General features: G+C 45.0%; 1 protein-coding gene and 1 pseudogene across 1 annotated transcript; both read left to right on the top strand.

The window, feature by feature from the left end:
- The first annotated feature begins 5,503 nt into the window (after nucleotides 1-5,503).
- On the top strand, nucleotides 5,504-10,159 carry LOC147882689 (uncharacterized). Its single transcript, XM_087400477.1, has 3 exons — nucleotides 5,504-5,693; nucleotides 8,302-9,411; nucleotides 9,520-10,159. The coding sequence occupies exons 1-3, from the start codon at nucleotides 5,504-5,506 to the stop codon at nucleotides 9,882-9,884; spliced, it is 1,665 nt and encodes a 554-aa protein (XP_087256603.1). The 3' UTR covers nucleotides 9,885-10,159.
- Nucleotides 10,160-17,733: 7,574 nt separating this feature from the next.
- On the top strand, nucleotides 17,734-18,027 carry LOC147882688 (protein PPLZ12 pseudogene; annotated as a pseudogene).
- The last annotated feature ends 7,935 nt before the right edge of the window (nucleotides 18,028-25,962 follow it).

Raw genomic sequence — 25,962 nt, 5'->3', positions numbered from 1 at the left:
AATCACGGTATTCCATTAGGAGTTCTTTGAGTTTGGTTTCATCTTCTTGTCGAAGCTGTTTCCCAATGAAATCCAGTTTTTGTTCCTCCCCTTCAAGGGCGAGGTTTATTGTGTGCTAGTCCCTCATAGATTGGAGTTTCTCTAATGCTATTGGTTTCTTGAACTTCAGATTCTCTTAGTGGTCTTGGCATTGCTATGGGGACACTACCACTTGTGTAATTCTTGAAGTACTCTGGCACTTCTCAAAGATTGGCCTTTGATGGTGTTGAACTAGCCTGACATGTGCCATGTGTACTGGGAGGCATAGTTTCATTTACCAATTTGTTAGGCTCTTTTTGACTTTCTTGATCGAGCTTCATCCACACATGTGGCCTATATTTCCGATACTTCTTACGTTGAGAACTGTGGGGCAATTTTTCCACTGGTAAGGTGTTCCCAAGTAAGGGTTCATTTGCTGCGCATACTCCTTCCAGTCCCTCAGGGGACCATTCAAGAGGTGGTCATTTTGATTTTGAGGGAGCTGGCTTTGTAAGATACAATTCGACGATCCTCATTTGGACTCTTTCGAATTCATTGAAGTGTTCGACCTTGGCTTTTCTGCAATTTCCTCCTTCACCTTTCTTGCGGGATCTTCTACTGTTATTCAACTGTGGAGGTTCAACTTTTGGGAGCTTGATTGCCATTAGGGCATGCAGAAGGGCTAAGTTTGTTGAGATATCAAGCTCCACTTGTGATATGCCAGGGTGATCGTTGTGCATTTATGTCACCAACTTGTTACTACACATGCTTCTAGCACCTTGTGTTTTAGACCTTGTTCTTTGTATAGCATAAGCACGACGGGCCGCCCGCGTTGAATCCAACAATCTTCTCCTATGAGAACGTATTGAATGTAGCCTCTATTCTATTTGTCTTGCCATCTTCTGTATCCACTCAACCAACTACATAAATATCTATTCCTCAAAGGGAAAAATAGCTTAATCAAATAACTTATGCATCATCCCTAATCATGACAAAATTGATGGATCTCAACCAATGTGCCCTAAGGAAGAAAATAATTTAGAAAAGCAAGAAGAAAGGTTAATTAGCAAAGCCATCCCTTTCCCATCTATCTAAAATTGAGAGTGGACCATCTATGCATTGAACTCATAGTGTCCCATGACCAAGTTTCAGTGTGTCACTATCTTTGGTAAGAGTAATGCTCATATTTTTTCAACATATGAGCAAAATACAATACCATATGTGCAACCATCATTTGAAACATAAAAACCAAAGCTAACATATCTTAAAAAACTCAAAGTTGACATCCTGTGTTCCTTTTCCTGATTGGTTATATGCTGCCCACATGGCAGCCTAGATGCTGCCCATATGGTAGCCCCCTCTTCTTTGTTTTCCCTCTTGAGTTTGCCACCCACATGGCAGCCAATAAGCTGCCCACGTGGCAAATGGTTGCTGCGAACTATTCCACCTTGTCACATGTCACCTCTATACAAAATCTCTGCACCAAGAGCTCATGGCCAGGTAATTCTCTGGTTGAGCTGCCCACATGGCAGCCTATGTGCTGCCATCCTGTGTTCCTTTTCCTGATTGGTTATATGCTGCCCACATGGCAGCCTAGATGCTGCCCATATGGCAGCCCCCTCTTCTTTGTTTTCCCTCTTGAGTTTGCTACCCACATGGCAGCTAATAAGCTGCCCATGTGGCAAACGGTGGCATCCCTAAACCTAAGTCCCCCCACCCACCCATGCTCTCCTCAGATGGGGGCTTACAAATGGGGAGATGACTTTTCCAACATCTCCTGCAAGCCACATGGCACTCTCCTCCTGCAAGCCTTCTCCAACTGAGCTGAGTTGAGCCTTCTCCTGCAAGCCACGTGGCACACCCCTGCAGAGGAGAAAAAAAATACAAAGCTCCTTGCGTGTGTTGCCACTTATGCAAATGCATGTATTTACTGGCAACCTCAAATCCCCTTCAATCAGATGCATTTTGAGCCTACAACTTCAATCTGTTCCTGAGGTGATCTCTTGTGAGCACTCTCTCTGCTGCCCAAACGCTGCTCCAGTATGTTCATTTATTAGGATATGTACCGGCCACCTTGCTGCCCTTAAAAGACAGCAAAAATGACACCCTTGTGAGCTCTTTGTTAGCCAGCTCCCTTACTACACCTACTGTGCTCCTGAAGAGACTTCGAGGCAGGCAGCATCAGCTCCAATCTACTTTGGATTCCTTGGTGCTTCTCCTACTGCTATGGGCTAGGGTCTAAGCCCCAATCTAAATGAGTAGTGAGCCCAAGGGGCTCCCTCTTTATAGGGCAAGATGCCCCCTCTTGCTGGCTGACCCATTGGGTTGGTTGGCCGAAGCCCTACTGGCCGACCCAGTAGGCCTACTTGGCTAACCTTGTTGGTCTATCCAGCACACCAATAGGCAGCCTTTTTACTACCCCTTTTTGGCTCACATGGCCATGTGGATTGTGCCACTGGCCCAAGCTTTCTCAGCTCCTTGCCCCGACCTATAGGGCATCTCTTCCCCAGATCCTGCCAACCTAACAATTGCCCCATGCTGCATCTGTTCACCATTTGCTTGGGCCTGTTTCAACCCTGATCTCTGGCACTTGGTCTGCTCCTACCAGGCACCTATTAGCTCTAGCCTTCTCTAGCCCTAGATCTGTCATACCAACCTCATACATGCTATTGTAGACACCTGTCATGAAGGCGCCTACAGATCGATGCACTCTTGGCCTATACCATCTCTTCCAAGCCATCCAATCTCGACCCGACTGCTCTAGGATGTCCACGTAGTCTTGCACAGGCCTCCATGCTCTAGACGACATCTTCCAGGCTCCAGATCTTACCCAACACTGCTGCGAACTATTCCACCTTGTCACATGTCAGCTCCATACAAAATCTCTGCACCAAGAGCTCCACTCATGGCCGGGTAATTCTCTGGTTGAGCTGCCCACATGGTAGCCTATGTGCTGCCATCCTATGTTCCTTTTCCTGATTGGTTATATGCTGCCCACATGGCAGCCTAGATGCTGCCCATATGGCAGCCCCCTCTTCTTTGTTTTCCCTCTTAAGTTTGCCACCCACATGGCAGCCTGTTTCAACCCTGATCTCTGGCACTTGGTCTGCTCCTACCAGGCAGCTATTAGCTCCAGCCTTCTCTAGCCCTAGATCTATCATACCAACCTCATACATGCTATTGCAGACACCTGTCACAAAGGCGCCTACAGATCGATGCACTCTTGGCCTATACCATCTCTTCCAAGCCATCCCAATCTCGACCCGACTGCTCTAGGATGTCCACGTAGTCTTGCACAGGCCTCCATGCTCTAGTCGACATCTTCCAAGCTCCAAATCTTATCCAACACTGCTGCGAACTATTCCACCTTGTCACATGTCAGCTCCATACAAAATCTCTGCACCAAGAGCTCCACTCATGGCTGGGTAATTCTCTGGTTGAGCTGCCCACATGGCAGCCTATGTGTTGCCATCCTGTGTTCCTTTTTCTGATTGGTTATATGCTGCCCACATGGCAGCCTAGATGCTGCCCATATGGCAGCCCCCTCTTCTTTGTTTTCCCTCTTGAGTTTGCCACCCACATGGCAGCCAATAAGCTGCCCATGTGGCAAACGGTTGCTGCGAACTATTCCACCTTGTCACATGTCCCCTCCATACAAAATCTCTGCACCAAGAGCTCCACTCATGGCCGGGTAATTCTTTGGTTGAGCTGCCCACATGGCAACCTATGTGCTGCCCTCCTGTGTTCCTTTTCCTGATTGGTTATATGTTGCCCACATGGCAGCCTAGATGCTGCCCATATGGCAGCCCCCTCTTCTTTGTTTTCCCTCTTGAGTTTGCCATCCACATGGCAGCTAATAAGCTGCCCATGTGGCAAACGGTGGCATCCCTAAACCTAAGTCCCCCCCCCACCCATGCTCTCCTCAGATGGGGGCTTACAAATGGGGAGATGACTTTTCCATTATCTCCTGCAAGCCACATGGCACTCTCCTCCTGCAAGCCTTCTCCAACTGAGCTGCCCACATGGCAGCCTAGATGCTGCCCATATGGCAGCCCCCTCTTCTTTGTTTTCCCTCTTGAGTTTGCCACCCACATGGCAGCCAATAAGCTGCCCACGTGGCAAACGGTTGCTGCGAACTATTCCACCTTGTCACATGTCACCTCCATACAAAATCTCTGCACCAAGAGCTCCACTCATGGCCGGGTAATTCTCTGGTTGAGCTGCCCACATGGCAGCCTATGTGCTGCCATCCTGTGTTCCTTTTCCTGATTGGTTATATGCTACCCACATGGCACCCTAGATGCTGCCATATGAGCCACGTGGCACTCCCCTGCAGAGGAGAAAAAAAATACAAAGCTCCTTGCATGTGTTGCCACTTATGCAAATGCATGTATTTACTGGCAACCTCAAATCCCCTTCAATCATATGCATTTTGAGCCCCTCCAGGCAGAGTGAATTGCTTCAATGTTTTTGGCTGAACCTTTTTGCACCTAGTTGATGGCCAGAGTGTGAAATTTTTTACGCAATTGCATGTGTTTACTGGCAACCTCAAATCCTTCAATCATATGCATTTTGAGCCCCTCTAGGCAGAGTGAATTGCTTCAATGTTTTTGGCTGAACTTTTTTGCACCTAGCTGAGTGTGGATTCTTGCACGCAAATACCTTGGAACCACTGAGATGTATTTGCCACCTTTGTCTCAACCGATGGACATCGCTTTCCAATGCTTTCTCTTTCAAAGAAACCTTTTTATTAGAGGTTTGTTTGAATTGTTGAAGAGAGACTCAAAGATGCTTCCAAGAAACCTTTCTATCCGAGTTTGATTCGAATTGTTAAAGAGAAACTCAACGATGAACAAAGATGAAATAGTTTCAAAAAATCGATTATAATCATGATCAATAGCTCTGAATGCTAACCTGCAACAACTTCGATTTTAAACTTGTTTGTGACATCCACAAACACCCACGATGATGGAGCCTGCCTAGACCTTGCAACCTAGTCTTTCTCCTGCAAATTATTGAGCCCTTCAAGCCAACATTTGATTGGAGCTCTTGCAAACTCTTTGAATTAGCAAGCCAATCAATTGTTGGAGCGTGTCCTCCATTAAGAACAGCTCTGGCAGTCTTCGAGCTATCTTTAATCGCATCTCTCAATAGTACCGCTGCTTTAAGCTCCTCCAAGTGGCAAATCATTGATTTATTAATGGTCCTAGATCGGACCCTACCCGATGTTGAGCTTGCTCAAATCTACTTCGTTCCTCCATTATCTTCATGCCCTTTCATCTTCCCCTAGCATCGATCAACCCCTACACCTCTCTTTCTCTCTCACAAAAACACAAAAGCGTACACACACACACACAAAAAACACACACACTCTCTCTCTCACACGCACAAAAATAGTGTAGATATAGAAGCTGGAATATAGAAGCTTACAGATAGTTTTAGGATGTCTATCACGTGAAATTTCTCCAGCTAGGACACCCCCTCAATGACGGCTGGAGCTGGAGCTGGAGGTGTGGCGCGTGATGGAGGCTGGGCGAGGAGGCGGGAGCCTGTGGCGCTGGTGATCACGTTGGAGCTGGAGCTCGTGATCACGTATTCCTCTGCTACTACGTCGCTCCACCTTCTCCTATCTATCTATTCCCTTAAGGAGGGATCTACCAAAGCTGCAAGGTGGCGTGAGGCTGGAGGATGAAGAAGAGGGAGGCTCTGGGAGAGAGGAGGGAGGTTCGGAGGAACTAGATCACCTTTTCTTCTATCACACCGATTTCAAAATTCAAACTCAAATTCCCACCATCGCCGCCCTTGCCTCCCTTCTCCCCCACTTTGGAGAACCGACAATAGGGGAAGAGCCAGAGCCAAGGCTACTGCCATAAACGGGGGATGAGAGCTAGAAGGTGGGAGAGCTGTTGGAAGACGGGGAGCTATAGGACGGAGATGACCGGCAGTTGGGGTGGTACCGGAATACACAGACTCCCGAGCACTCCTCTTTTCCCTGCATACATGCCCTCCTCTCCTTCTCACTCTTCAACTTCATCTTCTCTACGTAACTTGGTATCAGATGAATTGTGCCGTCCTGTGAATGTGGCGCGATGGAGGCGTTGTGAAGGCGTGACGGCTCCACATTATGGGGTGACGGCGTTGTGAAGGCGTGACGGCTCGTCGACATCCCATCAAAAATCGTTGGCTTCCTCCCTCCTCGACATCCCATCGAAGATCGTTGGCTTCCTCCCTCCTCGACACGTGGCGGGTGGCCTCGTCGACACGTGGCACGTTGGCTTCGTCCCTCCTTAATAGAATAGAATAGATTTGCACCTAGTTGATGGCCAGAGTGTGGATTCTTGCACGCAAATACCTTGGAACCACTGAGATGTATTTGCCACCTTTGTCTCAACCGATGGACATTGCTTTCCAATGCTTTCTCTTTGAAAGAAACCTTTTTATTAGAGGTTTGTTTGAATTGTTGAAGAGAGACTCAAAGATGCTTCCAAGAAACCTTTCTATCCGAGTTTGATTCGAATTGTTAAAGAGAAACTCAACGATGAACAAAGATGAAATAGTTTCAAAAAATCGATTATAATCATGATCAACAGCTCAGAATGCTAACCTGCAACAACTTCGATTTTAAACTTGTTTGTGACATCCACAAACACCCACGATGATGGAGCCTGCCTAGACCTTGCAACCTAGTCTTTCTCCTGCAAATTGTTGAGCCCTTCAAGCCAACATTTGATTGGAGCTCTTGCAAACTCTTTGAATTAGCAAGCCAATCAATTGTTGGAGTGTGTCCTCCATTAAGAACAGCTCTGGCAGTCTTCGAGCTATCTTTAATCGCATCTCTCAATAGTACCGCTGCTTTAAGCTCCTCCAAGTGGCAAATCATTGATTTATTAATGGTCCTAGATCGGACCCTACCCGATGTTGAGCTTGCTCAAATCTACTTCGTTCCTCCATTATCTTCGTGCCCTTCATCTTCCCCTAGCATCGACCAACCCCTACCCCTCTCTTTCTCTCTCACAAAAACACAAAAGTGCACACACACACACACAAAAAACACACACACTCTCTCTCTTACACACACAAAAATAGTGTAGATATAGAAGCTGGAATATAGAAGCTTACAGATAGTTTTAGGATGTCTATCACGTGAAATTTCTCCAGCTAGGACACCCCCTCAATGACGGCTGGAGCTGGAGTTGGAGGTGTGGCGCGCGATGGAGGCTGGGCGAGGAGGCGGGAGCCTGTGGCGCTGGTGATCCCGTTGGAGTTGGAGCTCATGATCACGTATTCCTCTGCTACTACGTCGCTCCACCTTCTCCTATCTATCTATTCCCTTAAGGAGGGATCTACCAAAGCTGCAAGGTGGCGTGAGGCTGGAGGATGAAGAAGAGGGAGGCTCTGGGAGAGAGGAGGGAGGTTTGGAGGAACTAGATCACCTTTCTTCTATCACACCGATTTCAAAATTCAAACTCAAATTCCCACCATTGCCGCCCTTGCCTCCCTTCTCCCCCACTTTGGAGAACCGACAATAGGGGAAGAGCCAGAGCCAAGGCTACTGCCATAAACGGGGGATGAGAGCTAGAAGGTGGGAGAGCTGTTGGAAGACGGCGAGCTATAGGACGGAGATGACCGGCAGTTGGGGTGGTACCGGAATGCACAGACTCCCGAGCACTCCTCTTTTCCCTGCATACATGCCCTCCTCTCCTTCTCACTCTTCAACTTCATCTTCTCTACGTTCGAACTTGGTATCAGATGAATTGTGCCGTCCTGTGAATGTGGCGCGATGGAGGCGTTGTGAAGGCGTGACGGCTCCACATTATGGGGTGACGGCGTTGTGAAGGTGTGACGGCTCCACATTATGGGGTGACGGCGTTGTGAAGGCGTGACGGCTCGTCGACATCCCATCGAAGATCGTTGGCTTCCTCCCTCCTCGACATCCCATCGAAGATCGTTGGCTTCCTCCCTCCTCAACACGTGGCGGTTGGCCTCGTCGACACGTGGCACGTTGGCTTCGTCCCTCCTTAATAGAATATATATATAGAATAGATAGAATAGATAGAATAGAAGAATAGATAGAACAGAAGAATAGAAGAATAGATAGAAGAATAGAAGAATAGAAGGCATAAAGGCTGATTTGTGTGTGTCCGAAGCTTCCGCGAGCGGTATTTGTTACGTCAAATGTCCGCGTGTAGGTCTGAACCGGAGATATCTCCTCATTTGCGTGTCCGAAGCCTCTCTAGGCCTTGTCCATATTCTTCTGTGATTCTGGTTTTCCGCGAATTGCAGCTAAAGAAGCAGCAGAGAGTAGTAACTGCGACGTTCGTGAGAGACTTGGGTTTCTGCATTTGGCTAGCAGCTGCAAACCTGCATTTGGACGTTTCCGAACAGCTTGTCAGGCCGCAGGCGTTTTGGTAGTGCAGATGGACTACGTCTGGAAGAGATGGTATCTCCGAGTCGGTGATACCATCTCCGAAAACATTCAAGCGAAAGGAACGCCAATGTCCCGTCCCCGGCCCAAGAATCTCTTCCTTTTCACGGACTTCTACATCTTCACTATGAACTACATGGAGAGGCGAATACGCCACTTCGAAGAAACTGGGCAGCCGTGGTCATCGGAAGTGGAGGAGATGGTTTGTACGCTAGCGAGAGGAGTCCCTATGCTGCAGCTGTGCCTCCATGACGGCGGAATCGAGTACTTGAACGACTTAAGTACGACGTATCTCCCTCTGATTCGGGATTTTTGCAGTGATTTGGCCTGGTGCACGCGGGAAATCCTCCGTAGAAGCCGGCATAGAACTGACGATGGTCAGATTTCTGACGAGATCTACATCATACGTGGGTACTCACAACCATTACGGCGTTTGCTGAGGCGTTACAAGCGGTGGGCGTCAGAAGTCTGTAATCTCGCAAGGGGATTCCATAGAGAAGATTCGAACTTGACGGTCCGGAACGTCTTTCCGAACGGCCTAAACCTGGACGACTACCCCGAGACGACGTTGGTGCTTCAGGAATTGCTCGGGGAGGGAGCACAGGGAACGGTTCGTAAGGGAGAGTGGATGGGCAAATGTGTGGCAGTGAAGATAATCCCCGTCTTTCTGTTCGAAACCGAAACGGAGGTGCTGATCAAGATCAGACATCCAAACGTGGTGGAGATGATGGGGTTCATCAGAAGAAGCGATCTAAGACCCCTGGATGCCTACGATTGCGAGTACTGCGGTCTGGTGATGGAGCTCATGTCAACGAGCTTGCAAAGCCTGATCGAAAGAGAGAATGCCAAACAGCTCAACAATGCATTGCCTTTTCCATTGCTTGTGGGTATAGATATCCGTCTGCAGATTGCTCGAGGCATGCGGTTTCTACATGCGAATGGAGTGATGCACAGAGATTTAAAGCCTGGTAATGTTTTGCTTAAAGGCATGGATGATCTTCCTGGCAGTGCTTGTCCAAATGGGTATCTGATTGCCAAGCTTGCAGATTTTGGCTTATCAAAAGCTTGCGTTGCAGGGGAAGATGGGAATCTCACTTACAAGCAAGGCACTCGATTTTACATGGCTCCAGAAGTGAGAAAGGGGGATAAAGTGGAGTTCACAAGGGCAGCAGACGTTTTCAGCTTTGGAACAACGTGTTTCAATGTGGCAACTGGGAGGTTCTTGGAAAGAGATGTGGAGGACTTTTATGAGAGTATAGAGAAAGGGTGTGTTGATGACCTCTTGTCACCCTGCAAGTGTCCTGATTTAGTCCGCCTGGTCGCTAGCTGTTGGTCACATGATCCCAAGTCTAGACCCACATTTTCCCACCTATGTACATCATTGGAAAATCTCAAGAGACACCTCCTCATCTCAAGAGACACCTTCTCCTCAATATCATGAATCCCCATGCAGATTCGCTCGCATCATTGGAAAATCTCAAGAGAGACCTCCTCCTCAATATCATGAATCTCCCAGATCCAGATTCTCAGTGCCAGTTATACCTAGTATCTACAAGGCAGGCCTATTGGGGAAATATTATTTGTTTGTGGATGTCTATATGTATTATTAAGTAGTCTTTCCTATAGTCAGTCTAAATATGATCAAGGTGATTATGGGAAAATATTAATTCTTTCTAGATGTCTATATTATTGACTAGTCTCTCCAATAGTTAGTCCGAGATGGGCATAAGAGATAACGGTTGGACATCTTGAAATGCAACTTCCATGAGATTTTATAGAGAGAGAGACTTTGAGACATGCCATTAAAATAACATTGCTATAGTTTTCCTCTTATCACTTGCATTAGTATCCTGGATAGTTAATTGTGTAGACAGTTCTAATTTTCCCAACATTCTATAAATCAATAACACACCCTCTTATGTTGTTCAAATATTGTGGATTATGACGAGGTTTACTACTTAATTTAATACCAAACATTTTTTGAAGCGCTATTTTGTTTGTTACTTTCTATAGAAAAGATGTAGGAAAGGGTTAACTCAATGCATAGTTGTGATCTATTTGTTAATGTTTAGGCAGGTAGCATTATGACATAAAAATGAAACCTGGCCTCTCGTTAAGCCACGTGTCATGTTTAAAATTTCTTTTTTTTTTTCAATGATTCAAGAAACTGCATCCAAATCAAACGGTGCTTTTCATGTCTTCTTGTTCTTGAATGAAGAAAATGTCTCTCCGTCAAACCGTCTCATCCATTCCCTTTCGTCATCTCACGCCAGCCTCCCTCCCTTCGTCCATAGACACTCCCCCACCCATTTTCTTCCCTCCATGGGTCGTGCCACCCTCAACTTCGTCTTCGTGGTCTCCTATGCCCTCTTCTTTGCCACGTACAATTCACTATGACCATGCTCACCTCACATCACTCCTCCATTCCTTCGAATTTGATGAGCTTGATCTTCTCGATGGGATTGTTCATTTCACACAAAATGGACGAAGGAAATCAATTATAGAAGGGATCACAAATGATGTTGTGAAACAGGACGGAGAATTCTTGGCAGCATTGGCAGTATATACGGCCCTGGTTGGGCTGGTAGGGGCAGCCAAGCAGGTCGGTTTTTAGGGCAGACAAAAGTCGGCCAGGAAGGGGTCTGCCATTCGGTTTTTGCAGGAGGCCTTGGGGCCTATAAAAGGAGAGGCCCTGGGCCTCATAATTTATCCAACAGCTCAGCAGAAAGAGGAGCAGACAGGAGCAGCCTGAAGACATTCCCTTGGGCCTCATCTTGGAGGTGAAGGAGAGTTGAAGGTGTGCTGCAGACTGAGTTCCCTAGAGGCTGGACCTTGGCTGTCTTCTAGGGCAACAAGGTGTTGTGATCATCATGTTCTCTGGAGCAGCCCTTTGATAGCAGACAGGAGCAGCGAGAAGGCAAGTCCTGGGCCTATCCACAGGAGGTGAAGGTGACCCTGAAGGAGCTGCAGATTGAGCTTGAGTGGTAGCCCACCTAGGCTGGTTTCCTGACAGCAAGGTGGAGAGGATCGTTTAGAACGGAAAGTCTACATTGGTGGGACTCTGGATCTCTCTCTTTTGTATTGTGTCCATAGCTTTGGACGGAAATATATTATTTTGGTGGTTTCTCTATTTGGCTGTTTCATTGTCTATTGATGAGTCTGCACATCTATTTTATGCACATAAGTTAAGAAGTTTGTGATTCCACACCCCACACCACACTGTGTGAGCTCGTGGGCATTACTATCAATCTTCCATTGTGCGTACCCTCTGTTGGGTAATTTCTAACATGGTATCAGAGCCCAAGTAGAAGGCTCACAAGTGTGGGAGCTTGGAGGCAGGGACCTTGCTGAAGGACAACCCTGATTTAGAAGCTCTTGGGAATCGACTTCCACGACTGGAGGATTGTGCCCTTGCGAGAAGGAGGGTGACTCAGGTTCAGTCAGGTGCGTTGAAAGTTCGCGGTCCAGGTTATCTGGAGATGTACTTTTGTTGCAGACCTTGCCAAAGGAAGGACGGGTTGAAACAGACCCTCAGTATGGTGCCTGGAAGACTCAAGGTTGTTCACTCATTATGAGGGGGACAATTGGAAGATCGTGACGGCTGGATTGCTCGAATTCGAAGGCAGGAATGTGACTGAAGGAGGTGGTGCCAGGAGGTGCTACCAAAGATGGACTTGTGTACCAGGATGGTGTGCAAAAGCAGAACCCGACCTGGTGGAGCAGGAGCCACTGGATGAAAAGCCAGGAAAAGATTTTGATAGCGAAAGTTCCAGAGGACTACGACCAGGGAGTTAGTGGAGCATCTTCATCGACATGTTGGCATTGGACCTGGATGTGTTGGTGAGAGGGGGTGTTGGAATGGTCACCTCCCCATCTGTAAGCTCCCATATGAGGAGAACATGGGGGAGGGAGACCTAGGGGAGGATGTGCCCAAGAGAAAAGAAAGAGAGGGGGCTGCCACATGGGCAGCACCTCACATCAAAGAGACCGGCATGGCTACAATGGACGGAACCTTTGGAAGGAGCAGATGGCGGGGACAGCAAGCCCTGGATATAACCTGGCAGGAGGTCAGTCAGGGGCAGCAGACATGGCACGGGATTGCACAGACAAAGGCGCCTATGTGGAAGGCATCTGTGTGCAGATGGACAGCCTGCGACAAAGCGTACAGGTGGCGCAACCATGGAAGGGAGCAGCAGCACCTGGGTCGGCCATTGGTTGAGGCTGGTGGGTCTGGTTGGAGCCAGCAAATCAGGCCTGGAGATGGGCTGGCCAAGGGGGCTGAATCCCTGGAACAAAGGCTGAAAAAGGGCCTAGAAAAGACCCTTATATAGGGCCCTGGTTGGGCTGGTAGGGGCAGCCAAGCAGGTCGGTTTTTAGGGCAGACAAAAGTCGGCCAGGAAGGGGTCTGCCAGTCGGTTTTTGCAGCAGGCCTTGGGACCTATCAAAGGAGAGGCCCTGGGCCTCATAATTTATCCAACAGCTCAGCAGAAAGAGGAGCAGACAGGAGCAGCCTGAGGACATTCCCTTGGGCCTCATCTTGGAGGTGAAGGAAAGTTGAAGGTGTGCTGCAGACTGAGTTCCCTAATGGCTGGACTTTGGCTGTCTTCTAGGGCAGCAAGGTGTTGTGATCATGTTCTCTGGAGCAGCCGTCTGATAGCAGACAGGAGCAGCAAGAAGGCAAGTCTTGGGCCTATCCACAGGAGGTAAAGGTGACCCTGAAGGAGCTGCAGAGTGAGCTTGATGAGTGGCAGCCCACCTAGGCTGGTTTCTAGACAAGAAGGTGGAGAGGATCGTTTAGAACGGAAAGTCTACAGACGCTCGAGGTGGAGCATGCGGGCTCGAGTCTAGAGATGACTGGCAGATAGGAGAAGGACCTCGTGGTAAGATCAGAGGACCACACCATTGGTGGGACTCTGGATCTATCTCTTTTGTATTGTAACCATAGCTTTGGACGGAAATATATTATTTTGGTGGTTTCTCTATTTGGCTGGTTCATTGTCTATTGCCCATGATTACCAAAGCACATAATTTTAGCAAAAACATCAATGCTTTTTTGCAAGCCCACATATATAACGGTTCTCCAGCTATGAGTGGTCCACGTAGTCCCGTGCAGTCTCCAGCTACGAGTGGCTAGCATACTAGCTCGACACGACATGGTAGCAGGCATAGTAGCAGGGAGAGCGGTGGGGGATGCATGGCACAATGCTTTGGGAGGGGTGGTGGTGGGGACGATGATGATTCAGATGATTTAGACGTGCCTTCGGGTGATGGTACGATCTTCTATGACCACTCAGACAGGAGGCATCTTGATGGATGCACGGGGGAAGGACATCATGGTATAACCCTTCTACACGTAAGTTCACAGTGAGCAGAGATGTTGTTTTTGATGAGATGAGCAATTGTGTCAATCTTAGAGATCATCAAACTCACATGTGGATTGGAATCGGACACCACTCTCCTATGATCACTGGAATACCCCTCCTAGAATAGTAGGGTAAACATTTGTACAAGTGGAGAATGTCAGTGGTGCCAATCTCTTATTAGGCCCTAAGAAATGGCATTGAGAAGCCTAAACTCACGTGCAGAGATCATATGGAATTGTGTCAATCTCTATGGAGAATGCCATCAGTGGAGAATGGCAGCGGTGCCAATCTCATACCATGACCTGAAAACATGCACAAGGGATCCTAAACTCACATGTGCATTGGCACTTTTGCCATTATCCTACTGCAGCCAATAAAATTAGCGGAATGTCAATCTATATGTTCAGTTTGTCTAGATTACCACTAGCAGAGAATGGCAGTGATGCCAATCTCATGATGGCAACTACATAATCACACTGAGATCATCAAACTCACATGTGGAATGGAATAGGACACCACTCTCCTATGATCACTGGAATACCCCTCCTAGAATAGTAGCGTAAACATTTGTACAAGTGGAGAATGGCAGTGGTGCCAATCTCTTATTAGGCCCTAAGAAATGGCATTAAGAAGCCTAAACTCACATGTGCAGAGATCATATGGAATTGTGTCAATCTCTATGGAGAATGCCACCAGTGGAGAATGGCAGTGGTACCAATCTCATACCATGACCTGAAAACATGCACAAGGAATCCTAAACTCACAGGTGCATTCTTCTATGTAGTGATCACTGTCTCTACTGTGTAGAGATCATATCCAATCCTAAACTCACATGTAGAAGAAGGGGAATTGTGTCAATCTCTGAGATCATCAAACTCACATGTGGATTGGAATCAGACACCACTCTCCTATGATCACTGGAATACCCCTCCTAGAATAGTAGGGTAAACATTGGTACAAGTGGAGAATGGCAGTGGTGCGAATCTCTTATTAGGCCCTAAGAAATGGCATTGAGAAGCCTAAACTCACATGTGCATTCTTCTATGTAGTGATCACTGTCTCCGCTGTGTAAAGATCATATGGATTTGTGTCAATCTCTGTGGAGAAGGCCACCAGTGGAGAATCGTAGTGGTGCCAATCTCATACCATGACCTAAAAACATGCACAAGGAATCCTAAACTCACATGTGGATTGGCACTTTTTCCATTATAGAACTCCACCAGTGGAGAATGGCAGTGGTGCACAAGGAATCCTAAACTCACATGTGCATTCTTCTATGTAGTGATCACTGTCTCCGCTGTGTAGAGATCATATATGGAATTGTGTCAATCTCTGAGATCATCAAACTCACATGTGGATTGGAATCAGACACCACTCTCCTATGATCACTGGAATACCCCTTTTGAATAGTAGGGTAAAGATTTGTACAACTGGAGGATGGCAGTGGTGCCAATCTCTTATTAGGACCTAAGAAATGTCATTGAGGAGCCTAAACTCACATGTGCATTCTTCAATGTAGTGATCACTGTCTCCGCTATGTAGAGATCGTATGGAATTGTGTCAATCTTTTTGGAGAATGCCACCAGTGGAGAATGGCAGTGGTTCCAATCTCATACCATGACCTGATAACATGCACAAGGAATCCTAAACTCACATGTGCATTATCACTTTTTCCATTATAGAATGCCACCAGTGGAGAATGGCAGTGGTGCACAAGGAATCCTAAACTCACATGTGCATTCTTCTATGTAGTGATCACTGTCTCCACTGTGTAGAGATCATATGGAATCCTTAACTCACATGTGGATTGGAATCGGACACCACTCTCCTATGATCACTAGAATACCCCTCCTAGAATAGTAGGGTATACATTTGTACAAGTGGAGAATGGCAGTGGTGCCAATCTCTTATTAGGCCCTAGGAAATGTCATTGAGAAGCCCAAACTCACATGTGCATTCTTCTATGTAGTGATCACTGTCTCCGCTATGTAGAGATCATATGGAATTGTGTCAATCTCTGTGGAGAATGCCACCAGTGGAGAATGGTAGTGGTGCCAATCTCATACCATGACCTGAAAACATGCACAAGGAATCCTAAACTCACATATGCATTCTACTATGTAGTGATCACTGTCTCCGCTGTGTAGAGATCATATGGAATTGTGTCAATCTCTGAGATCACATCAAACTCACATGTGGATTGGAATCGGACACCACTCTCCTATGATCACTGGAATACCCCTCCTAGAATAGTAGGGTAAACATTTGTACAAGTGGAGAATGGCAGTGGTGCCAATCTCTTATTAGGCCCTAAGAAATGTCATTGAGAAGCCTAAACTCACATGTGCATTCTTCTATGTAGTGATCACTGTCTCCGCTGTGTAGAGATCATATGGAATTGTGTTAATCTCTGTGGAGAATGGCAATGGTGCCAATCTCATACCATGACCTGATAACATGCAAAAGGAATCCTAAACTCACATGTGCATTGGCACTTTTGCCATTATAGAATGCCACCAATGGAGAATGGTAGTGGTGCACAAGGAATCCTAAACTCACATGTGCATTCTTCTATGTAGTGATCACTGTCTCCGCTGTGTAGAGATCATATGGAATCCTAAACTCACATGTGGATGGGAATCGGACACCACTCTCCTATGATCACTAGAATACCCCTCCTAGAATAGTAGGGTAAACATTTGTACAATTGGACAATGGCAGTGGTGCCAATCTCTTATTAGGCCCTAAGAAATGTCATTGAGAAGCCCAAATTCACATGTGCATTCTTCTATGTAGTGATCACTGTTGGGATATCTCAAGGTGTATGCATCAGGCACACCTTATGTTTCTATGTGTGAGTGCTAGAGGCACAGTTAGGTGCCCACAAGCACAGTTAGGTGGTGGAAGAGCCACATAGGATGATTGAGAGAATCTAGGAGTAGATTGAGGAGATGATTGTGGAGCTCTGAAGTCATCAGTGATGTCAGTGAGCTTGTATGAGGTGCCTACTTAAGGACCTCACTTTTCTTCATTCTATAAGCAAGTATTCTGATTTTGTGTCAACTCTACTCTTTCCTTTCAGTGTTCCAACATGGTATCAGAGCCATACTACCCTCCATAGCCTCCCTCATCCTCAGCCTGTGCACCTTGAGTGCCTCTCCTCTATCCTTCCTTCTCCTTAGAAGGAACCCATAGTTTGAGCTGCCTACGTACAGCATCCCGTCATTCACTTTCTTAAGCCTGTCATCCACGCTACCTCTACTCACCGTCGCCTTCAAGAGCTTGATTCAAGAGCTTCCTACGATCCAACGTGGAAGAACAACTCAGAAGATACTTAACGTTAATGGCTAATTGTCCGTGAGCTCCTGCTGCTCTCCAACTACTCGATTCATGGATCTACGCACATTTCTGAATTTGATTTGTTCAGTTGCATGATCTTTATCGTCACTTAGCTGCCATTTGCTGCATTTAGCCACGCTTCTCCTGGCGACCCTGCTCACTTGCTGCCCACGCAGTCGCTCCTGAGGCCCACGCACCCTATCCTGGCTATTGTGGCATCACCATTCTTGAGTTGTTCCATTGAAGACTCTTAGTGTTCATTGCTTTTGGATTCTCGGCGACCATTAAGACTGCATAAATCTATGCTGAACATTGTTCAAAACATATGTTCTTTTGCTACACTTGTGCACGCAACAGTTGAAGGCACAACAGCGATGCTATCGCTCAAGCATTAGAGGGGGATGTTCGTAGACAGCTATCATTGCTTCAATATCTGTATGAAGCTGTCAACTCTTCTGTGATCGCCCAAGCTCCAAAAGCTTCCTGACGTCCGCCTTACAGCACAAGAAGCTATTGCAGTTCGTTTTTACAAAAGTAGTCGCATGTGAAGCATATGTGTTTGATTTTGTCAGAGCCTGTGTACCGAAAATGAATTTAGATTATCTCTTTGAGCAAAAGCGTGAAGTTGCTAAAGCTATCTCAGAAGAGCTTGAGATGGGTGCATACGGTTACAGCATAGAACAGACTTTGATAGTTCATGCTGCAGTCAGGCGGGCTATGAATGAAATCAATGCCGCTCAAAGGTTACGAGTGGCATCTAAGTATAAAGGAGACTCTGAGAAGATTCTCCAAGTAAAACAGGCAGAAGGTGAAGCAGAGTCCAAGTATCTAGCTGGTATGGGTGTCGCACAGCAGCGCCAAGCTATAATGGATGGTCTTTAAGAAAGTGTTCTTACTTTTTCTAGTGGTGTCTATGATACAACTGCCAAAGACATAATGGACATGGTGATGCTCATATAGCCCATAGTTGACACCAATGTTTCTTTGCAGAGCCAAAAAGGAAGCAACTTCAAAGACAATCTACTTAGAGTTGATAAGCCTCCACAAGATGAGGCATCCTTTGAAGATTATGATTTTTAAATCATCTCTATGTATGCTCCAGATCTCTCTTTTTATGTCAAGGTACTCAGCCTGGATAGTCCTCCAAAATGAATGAAAATAAACTATTGTGTTTTGTGTGTTTTGTAAACACCTCTGGTCACCTTATGATGTAGGCCATGTGTATGTTTTGTTCCATGGTACCTCCTGCAGACATTGTGTGCATGTACATGCAGGGGAGATAACCATTGGAAGGTCTTTTTGTATCCCTTTTTGTTTACCTTACACCCAAGGGAACCCTTGCTAGCATGAGAACCTAGCCATAGATTTATCCTTGACCACCATGAGATGGCATGAGAAACTATGAGACTAGATGTATCCTTGACATAGCCTGAGGCATTTCCTTGAGGGGGGGTTTGTTGGGATATCTCAAGGTGTATGCATCAGGCACACCTTATGTTTCTATGTGTGAGTGCTAGAGGCACAGTTAGGTGCCCACAAGCACAGTTAGGTGGTGGAAGAGCCACATAGGATGATTGAGAGAATCTAGGAGCAGATTGAGGAGATGATTGTGGAGCTCTGAAGTCATCAGTGATGTCAGTGAGCTTGTATGAGGTGCCTACTTAAGGACCTCACTTTTCTTCATTCTATAAGCAAGTATTCTGATTTTGTGTCAACTCTACTCTTTCCTTTCAGTGTTCCAACAATCACTGTCTCCGTTGTGTAGAGATCATATGGAATTGTGTCAATCTCTATGGAGAATGCCACCAGTGGAGAATGGTAGTGGTGCCAATCTCATACCATGACCTGAAAACATGCACAAGGAATCCTAAACTCACATGTGCATTCTACTATGTAGTGATCACTGTCTCCGCTGTGTAGAGATCATATGGAATTGTGTCAATCTCTGAGATCATCAAACTCACATGTGGATTGGAATCGGACACCACTCTCCTATGATCACTCGAATACCCCTCCTAGAATAGTAGGGTAAACATTTGTACAAGTGGAGAATGGCAATGGTGCCAATCTCTTCTTAGGACCTAAGAAATGTCATTGAGAAGCCTAAACACACATGTGCATTCTTCTATGTAGTGATCACTATCGCCGCTTTGTAGAGATCATATGGAATTGTGTTAATCTCTGTGGAGAATGCCACCCGTGGAGAATGGCAATGGTGCCAATCTCATACCAAGACCTGATAACATGCACAAGGAATCCTAAACTCACATGTGCATTGGCACTTTTCCCATTATAGAATGCCACCACTGGAGAATGGCAGTGGTGCACAAGGAATCCTAAACTCACATGTGCATTCTTCTATGTAGTGATCACTGTCTCCACTGTGTAGAGATCATATGGAATCCTAAACTCACATTTGGATTGGAATCGGTGGACACCACTCTCCTATGATCACTGGAATACCCCTCCTAGAATGGTAGGGTAAACATTTGTACAAGTGGAGAATGGCAGTGGTGCCAATCTATTATTAGGCCCTAATAAATGGCATTGAGAAGCCTAAACTCACATGTGCATTCTTCTATGTAGTGATCACTGTCTCCACTGTGTACAGATCATATGGAATTGTGTCAATATCTATGGAGAATGCCACCAATGGAGAATGGCAGTGGTGCCAATCTCATACCATGACCTGAAAACATGCACAAGGAATCCTAAACTCACATGTGAATTGGCACTTTTGCCATTATAGAATGCCACCAGTGGAGAATGGCAGTGGTGCACAAGGAATCCTAAGCTCACTGTCTCCACTGTGTAGAGATCATATGGAATTGTGTCAATCTCTGAGATCATCAAACTCACATGTGGATTGGAATCGGACACCACTCTCCTATGATCACTGGAATACCCCTCCTAGAATAGTAGGGTAAACATTTGTACAAGTGGAGAATGGCAGTGGTGCCAATCTCTTATTAGGCCCTAATAAATGGCATTGAGAAGCCTAAACTCACATGTGCATTCTTCTATGTAGTGATCACTGTCTCCGCTATGTGGAGATCATATGGAATTGTGTCAATCTCTGAGATCATCAAACTCACATGTGGAATGGAATAGGACACCACTCTCCTATGATCATCACCAATCTCATACCATGACCTGAAAACATGCACAAGGAATCCTAAACTCACATTTGCATTGGTGCTTTTGCCATTATCCTACTACCATTCTCCGCTAGTGGTAATGTGCATTCTTCTATGTAGTGATCACAGTCTCCGATGTGTAGACATCATATGGAATTGTGTCAATCTCTGTGGAGAATGCCACCAGTGGAGAATGGCAGTGGTGCCAATCTCATATCATGACCTGAAAACATGCACAAGGAATCCTAAACTCACATGTGCATCGGCACTTTTGCCATTATCCTACTGCAGCCAATAAAATTAGTGGAATGTCAATCTATAGGTTTAATTTTTTTAGATTACCACTAGCGGAGAATGGTAGTGATTGGCAATCTCATGCTTGCCCTAAGAAATGGCATTGAGAATCCTAAACTCACATGTGCATTCTTCTATGTAGTGATCATTGTCTCCGTTGTGTAGAGATCATATCGAATTGTGTCAATCTCTTATTAGGCGAATGTCTTATTAGGAGAATGGCAATGGTGCCAATCTAATACCATGACCTGAAAACATGCACAAGGAAACCTAAACTCACATGATCCTACTTCCATTCTCCGCTAGTGGTAATGTGCATTCTTCTATGTAGTGATCACTGTCTCTGTTGTGTAGAGATCATATGGATTTGTGTCAATCTCTGTGGAGAATGCCACCAGTGGAGAATGGCAGTGGTGCCAATCTCATACCATGACCTGAAAACATGCACAAGGAATCCTAAACTTACATGTGCATTGGCACTTTTGCCATTATCCTACTGCCATTCTCCGCTAGTGGTAATATGCATTCTTCTATGTAGTGATCACAATCTCCGATGTGTAGATATCATATGGAATTGTGTCAATCTCTGTGGAGAATGGCAGTGGTTCCAATCTCATACCATGACCTGAAAACATGCACAAGGAATCCTAAACTCACATGTGCATTGGCACTTTTGCCATTATCCTACTGCCATTCTCTGCTAGTGGTAATGTGCATTCTTCTATGTAGTGATCACTATCTCCGATGTGTAGAGATCATATGGAATTGTGTCAATCTCTATGGAGAATGCCACCAGTGGAGAATGGCAGTGGTGCCAATCTCATACCATGACCTGAAAACATGCACAAGAAATCCTAAACTCACATGTGCATTGGTACTTTTGCCATTATCCTACTGCAGCCAATAAAATTAATGGAATGTCAATCTATAGGTTCAGTTTGTCTAGATAACCACTATCGGAGAACGGAAGTGATGCCAATTTCATGCTGTCTAGACTACCACTAGTGTGGAATGGAATCGGACACCACTCTCCTATGATCACTGGAAGACCCCTCCTAGAATAGTAGGGTAAACATTTGTACAAGTGGAGAATGGCAGTGGTGCCAATCTCTTATTACGCCCTAAGAAATGGCATTGAGGAGCCTAAACTCACATGTGCATTCTTCTATGTAGTGATCACTATCTCTGCTGTGTAGAGATCATATGGAATTGTGTCAATCTCTATGGAGAATGCCACCAGTGGAGAATGGCAGTGGTGCCAATCTCATACCATGACCTCAAAACATGCACAAGGAATCCTAAACTCACATGTGCATTGGCACTTTTACCATTATCCTACTGCAGCCAATAAAATTAGTGGAATGTCAATCTATAGGTTCAGTTTGTCTAGATTACCACTAGCAGAGAATGGCAGTGATGCCAATCTCATGCTGGCAACTACATAATGACACTAAGATCCTCAAACTCACATGTGGAATGGAATAGGAAACCACTCTCCTATGATCACTCGAATACCCCTCCTAGAATAGTAGGGTAAACATTTGTACAAGTGGAGAATGGCAATGGTGCCAATCTCTTATTAGGCCCTAAGAAATGTCATTGAGAAGCCTAAACTCACATGTGTAGAGATCATATGGAATTGTGTCAATCTCTGTGGAGAATGCCACCAGTGCAGAATGGCAGTGGTGCCAATCTCATACCATGACCTGAAAACATGCACAAGGAATCCTAAACTCACATGTGCATTCTTGTCTGTAGTGATCAATGTCTCCGCTGTGTAGAGATCATATGGAATTGTGTCAATCTCTGAGATCATCAAACTCACATGTGGAATGGAATAGGACACCACTCTCCTATGATCACTGGAACCCCTCCTAGAATAGTATGGTAAAAATTTGTACAAGTGGAGAATGGCAGTGGTGCCAATCTCTTATTAGGCCCTAAGAAATGGCATTGAGAAGCCTAAACTCACATGTGCAGAGATCATATGGATTTGTGTCAATCTCTGTGGAGGAGAATGGCAGTGGTAGAAGAATGCACATTTGAGTTTAGGATTCTTGATCACTGTCTCTGCTGTGTAGAGATCATATGGAATTGTGTCAATCTCTGTGGAGAATGGCAGTGGTGCCAATCTCATACCATGACCTCAAAACATGCACAAGGAATCCTAAACTCACATGTGCATTTGCACTTTTGCCATTATCCTACTGCAGTCAATAAAATTAGGGGAATGTCAATCTATAGGTTTAGTTTGTCTAGATTACCACTAGCGGAGAATGGCAGTGATGCCAATCTCATGCTGGCAACTACATAATGTCACTGAGATCATCAAACTCACATGTGGAATGGAATCGGACACCACTGTCCTATGATCACTGGAATACCCCTCCTAGAATAGTAGGGTAAACATTTGTACAAGTGGAGAATGGCAGTGGTGCCAATCTCTTATTAGACCCTAAAAAATGGCATTGAGAAGCCTAAACTCACATGTGCATTCTTCTATGTAGTGATCACTGTCTCCACTGTGTAGAGATCATATGGATTTGTGTCAATCTCTGTGGAGAATGCCACCGGTGGAGAATGGCAGTGGTGCCAATCTCATACCATGACCTGAAAACATGCACAAGGAATCCTAAACCCACATGTGCATTGGCACTTTTGCCATTATCCTACTGCAGCGAATAAAATTAGTGGAATATGTCAATCTATAGGTTTAGTTTGTCTAGATTACCACTAGTGGAGAATGGCAGTGATGCCAAACTCATGCTGGCCCTAAGAAATGGCATTGAGAATCCTAAACTCATGTGTGCATTCTTCTAGACTACCACTAGTGGGGAATGGCAGTGATGCCAATCTCATGCTTGCAACTATATAATGACATTGAGATCATCAAACTCACATTTGGATTGGAATCGGACACCACTCTCCTATGATCACTGGAATAGTAGGGTAAACATTTGAATACCCCTCCTAGAATAGTAGGGTAAACATTTGTACAAGTGGAGAATGGCAGTGGTGCCAATCTCTTATGAGGCCCTATTAAATGGCATTGAGAAGCCTAAACTCACATGTGCATTCTTCTATGTAGTGATCATTGTCTCCGCTGTGTAGATATCATATGGAATTGTGTCAATCTCTATGGAGAATGGCAGTGGTGCCAATCTCATACCATGACCTGAAAACATGCACAAGGAATTCTAAACTCACATGTGCATTGCCACTTTTGCCATTATCCTACTGCAGCCAATAAAATTAGTGGAATGTCTAGACTACCACTAGTGGAGAATGGCAGTGATGCCAATCTCATGCTAGAACCTACATAATCACACTAAGATCATCAGAGGGTCATCAAACTTACATGTGGATTGGAAGTGGACATTGGAAGTGGACACCACTCTCCTAGAATAGTAGGGTAAACATTTGTATAAGTGGAGAATGGCAGTGGTGCCAGTCTCTTATTAGGCCCTAGAAAATGGCATTGAGAAGCCTAAACTCACATGTGCATTCTTATTAGCATCAATGCCCTTCTCTAGAAGGTCAGGTGAGAAAACTCTCATGTGATAACCTTCACATAAGGAGAATGGCACTGGTGCCATTCTCTGATTCTCTGCAATCCATGTGATGAATCGAGAACTTCTGCCATTCTCCTTAACATCATGGAGGATGGCACCAGTGGCATTATCCTCAAACTCTCACGGAGGATGGCATTTGTGCCATTCTGAACAAACTCACAATCCATGTGTTCAATGGCATTTGTGACACTCTTCTAACATCATATTCTGTTGGAGAATGGCACGAATACCATTCTTTATTATAACCATCTTAACTTTGATATTGTGTATATTTGCTTACTGTGTTGGTGTAGTTTTTCATAATGCATATATAAGTAGCTTCGCCTTGGTTATTTTGTTAATAGAAGTTGCATTGTAGTTGTAAATTTCCTACTACAGTTATGATTTTCCTATTATACATTTCATTGTGTCCTTGGTTCTTTTGTTAACAGAACATTGCAAGAATGGCTAGCAAGGCAAAGAGAAAGGTTCGAGAGGTATCAGTTTATGATGGAGTTAGTTCTAGAAGAGGATGGTTTTTGGATATATACAATAACGAACTCCATAAAGTGCATTGTTTTGTGAACATCCAAGGAAAAACTTTTGAAGATGTTGGACAAGTTAAAGAGATGGAGGATACCGAGAAAGACAACATTCCTTGTCTCAAAATTCATACATTGGGAGCCAATGTGTATCAATTGGATCCTGCTTGTTTTGATCATGCAAGGATGAATGCTACTGGGGAGGACACGATGATATCTAGGGGTTGGATTAATGAGCCAGAAAATTATACCAACCAACAGATATTAGAAAGCTTTAATTTGGTAACAAAAGGGATAAAGCAAGATATAAAAAAGAGTAGAAAAGTTTCGAAAAGAACCAAGAAAAGTGATGTTGAAGGATCAAGCTCTCAAGTGTCTCAGAACACATTAAAAGAGAAGAACACACTATTCAAAATTTTTGGACTTTCTCTCTTGGTTTGGACTTTTTTTTGGAGCATATCCTCTCCACTCAACTTTAATGAGCTAAAAATTTGGGTTTTTTTGAGCACTAAATGGGTCACTTATATACAAATATGGCTTATTAAGCTAGTAAAAAGTCAAGTGGTAACCTCTAATTTTAAAAAAAATGGCTCAGTGAAGCTATAATTTCCAAACTCATGCATGGTGCCCCCATCCAATAACTATAATAATAATAATAGTAGTCTCCTAACTCAAGTTCAATTTTAACACTATGAAGTGAAAATATGACACCATATGAAAAGAGTTTGTTGAACACCATTTGTATGGAAAAAAGCATACAAAACATTATCTTATGCATCTGAATCTCGTTCAAAGTCATCAAATTCATGTAATGTATTTGAGCTTGATGGGTCAAGTCTTGCCAAATGATGTTTAATATGGACACGACGATTGTGATACATTTTTCAACATTGTATCCATGCTTCTTTTTAAAACTTCGTGTCCTCGATTTCCAGCAATGAATAATGCTACTGACTTCCACCTCTGTTAATCCCTCATTATTTGGAACCCATTCACGTTTCTTTTGCAAGCATCCCTCATAGAGTTGTTTTATTGTATATCTTCTTGGGAGATTTTTCAATGGCTTTGGTTCATACCATAAAGGTGTAAATGTTATAGGAGTTCCCTTGTCATCCCTTTCTATCTTAGCAACCTTTGCAACCCAAATTGGGCCACCTTGGTCATCCAACTTTGAACCTGGATCAGATGCCCAAACTGCAACAAATATCTCATTAGATGGTATAAACTCTGGTAAGGGTTTGTCTCCCTTCCTGCCACAATATTTTTGAGGTAAAAGGCATTCCTCTGCTTCCT

The sequence above is a fragment of the Dipteris shenzhenensis genome, chromosome 29, assembly GCF_047967505.1.
Source record: "Dipteris shenzhenensis isolate YYH24624 ecotype China chromosome 29, Dip_SZ_1.0, whole genome shotgun sequence".
Classification (NCBI taxonomy): Eukaryota; Viridiplantae; Streptophyta; class Polypodiopsida; order Gleicheniales; family Dipteridaceae; genus Dipteris; species Dipteris shenzhenensis.
Note: the sequence above shows the minus strand (reverse complement) of the source record. Positions and strands in the feature narration are given on the sequence as shown.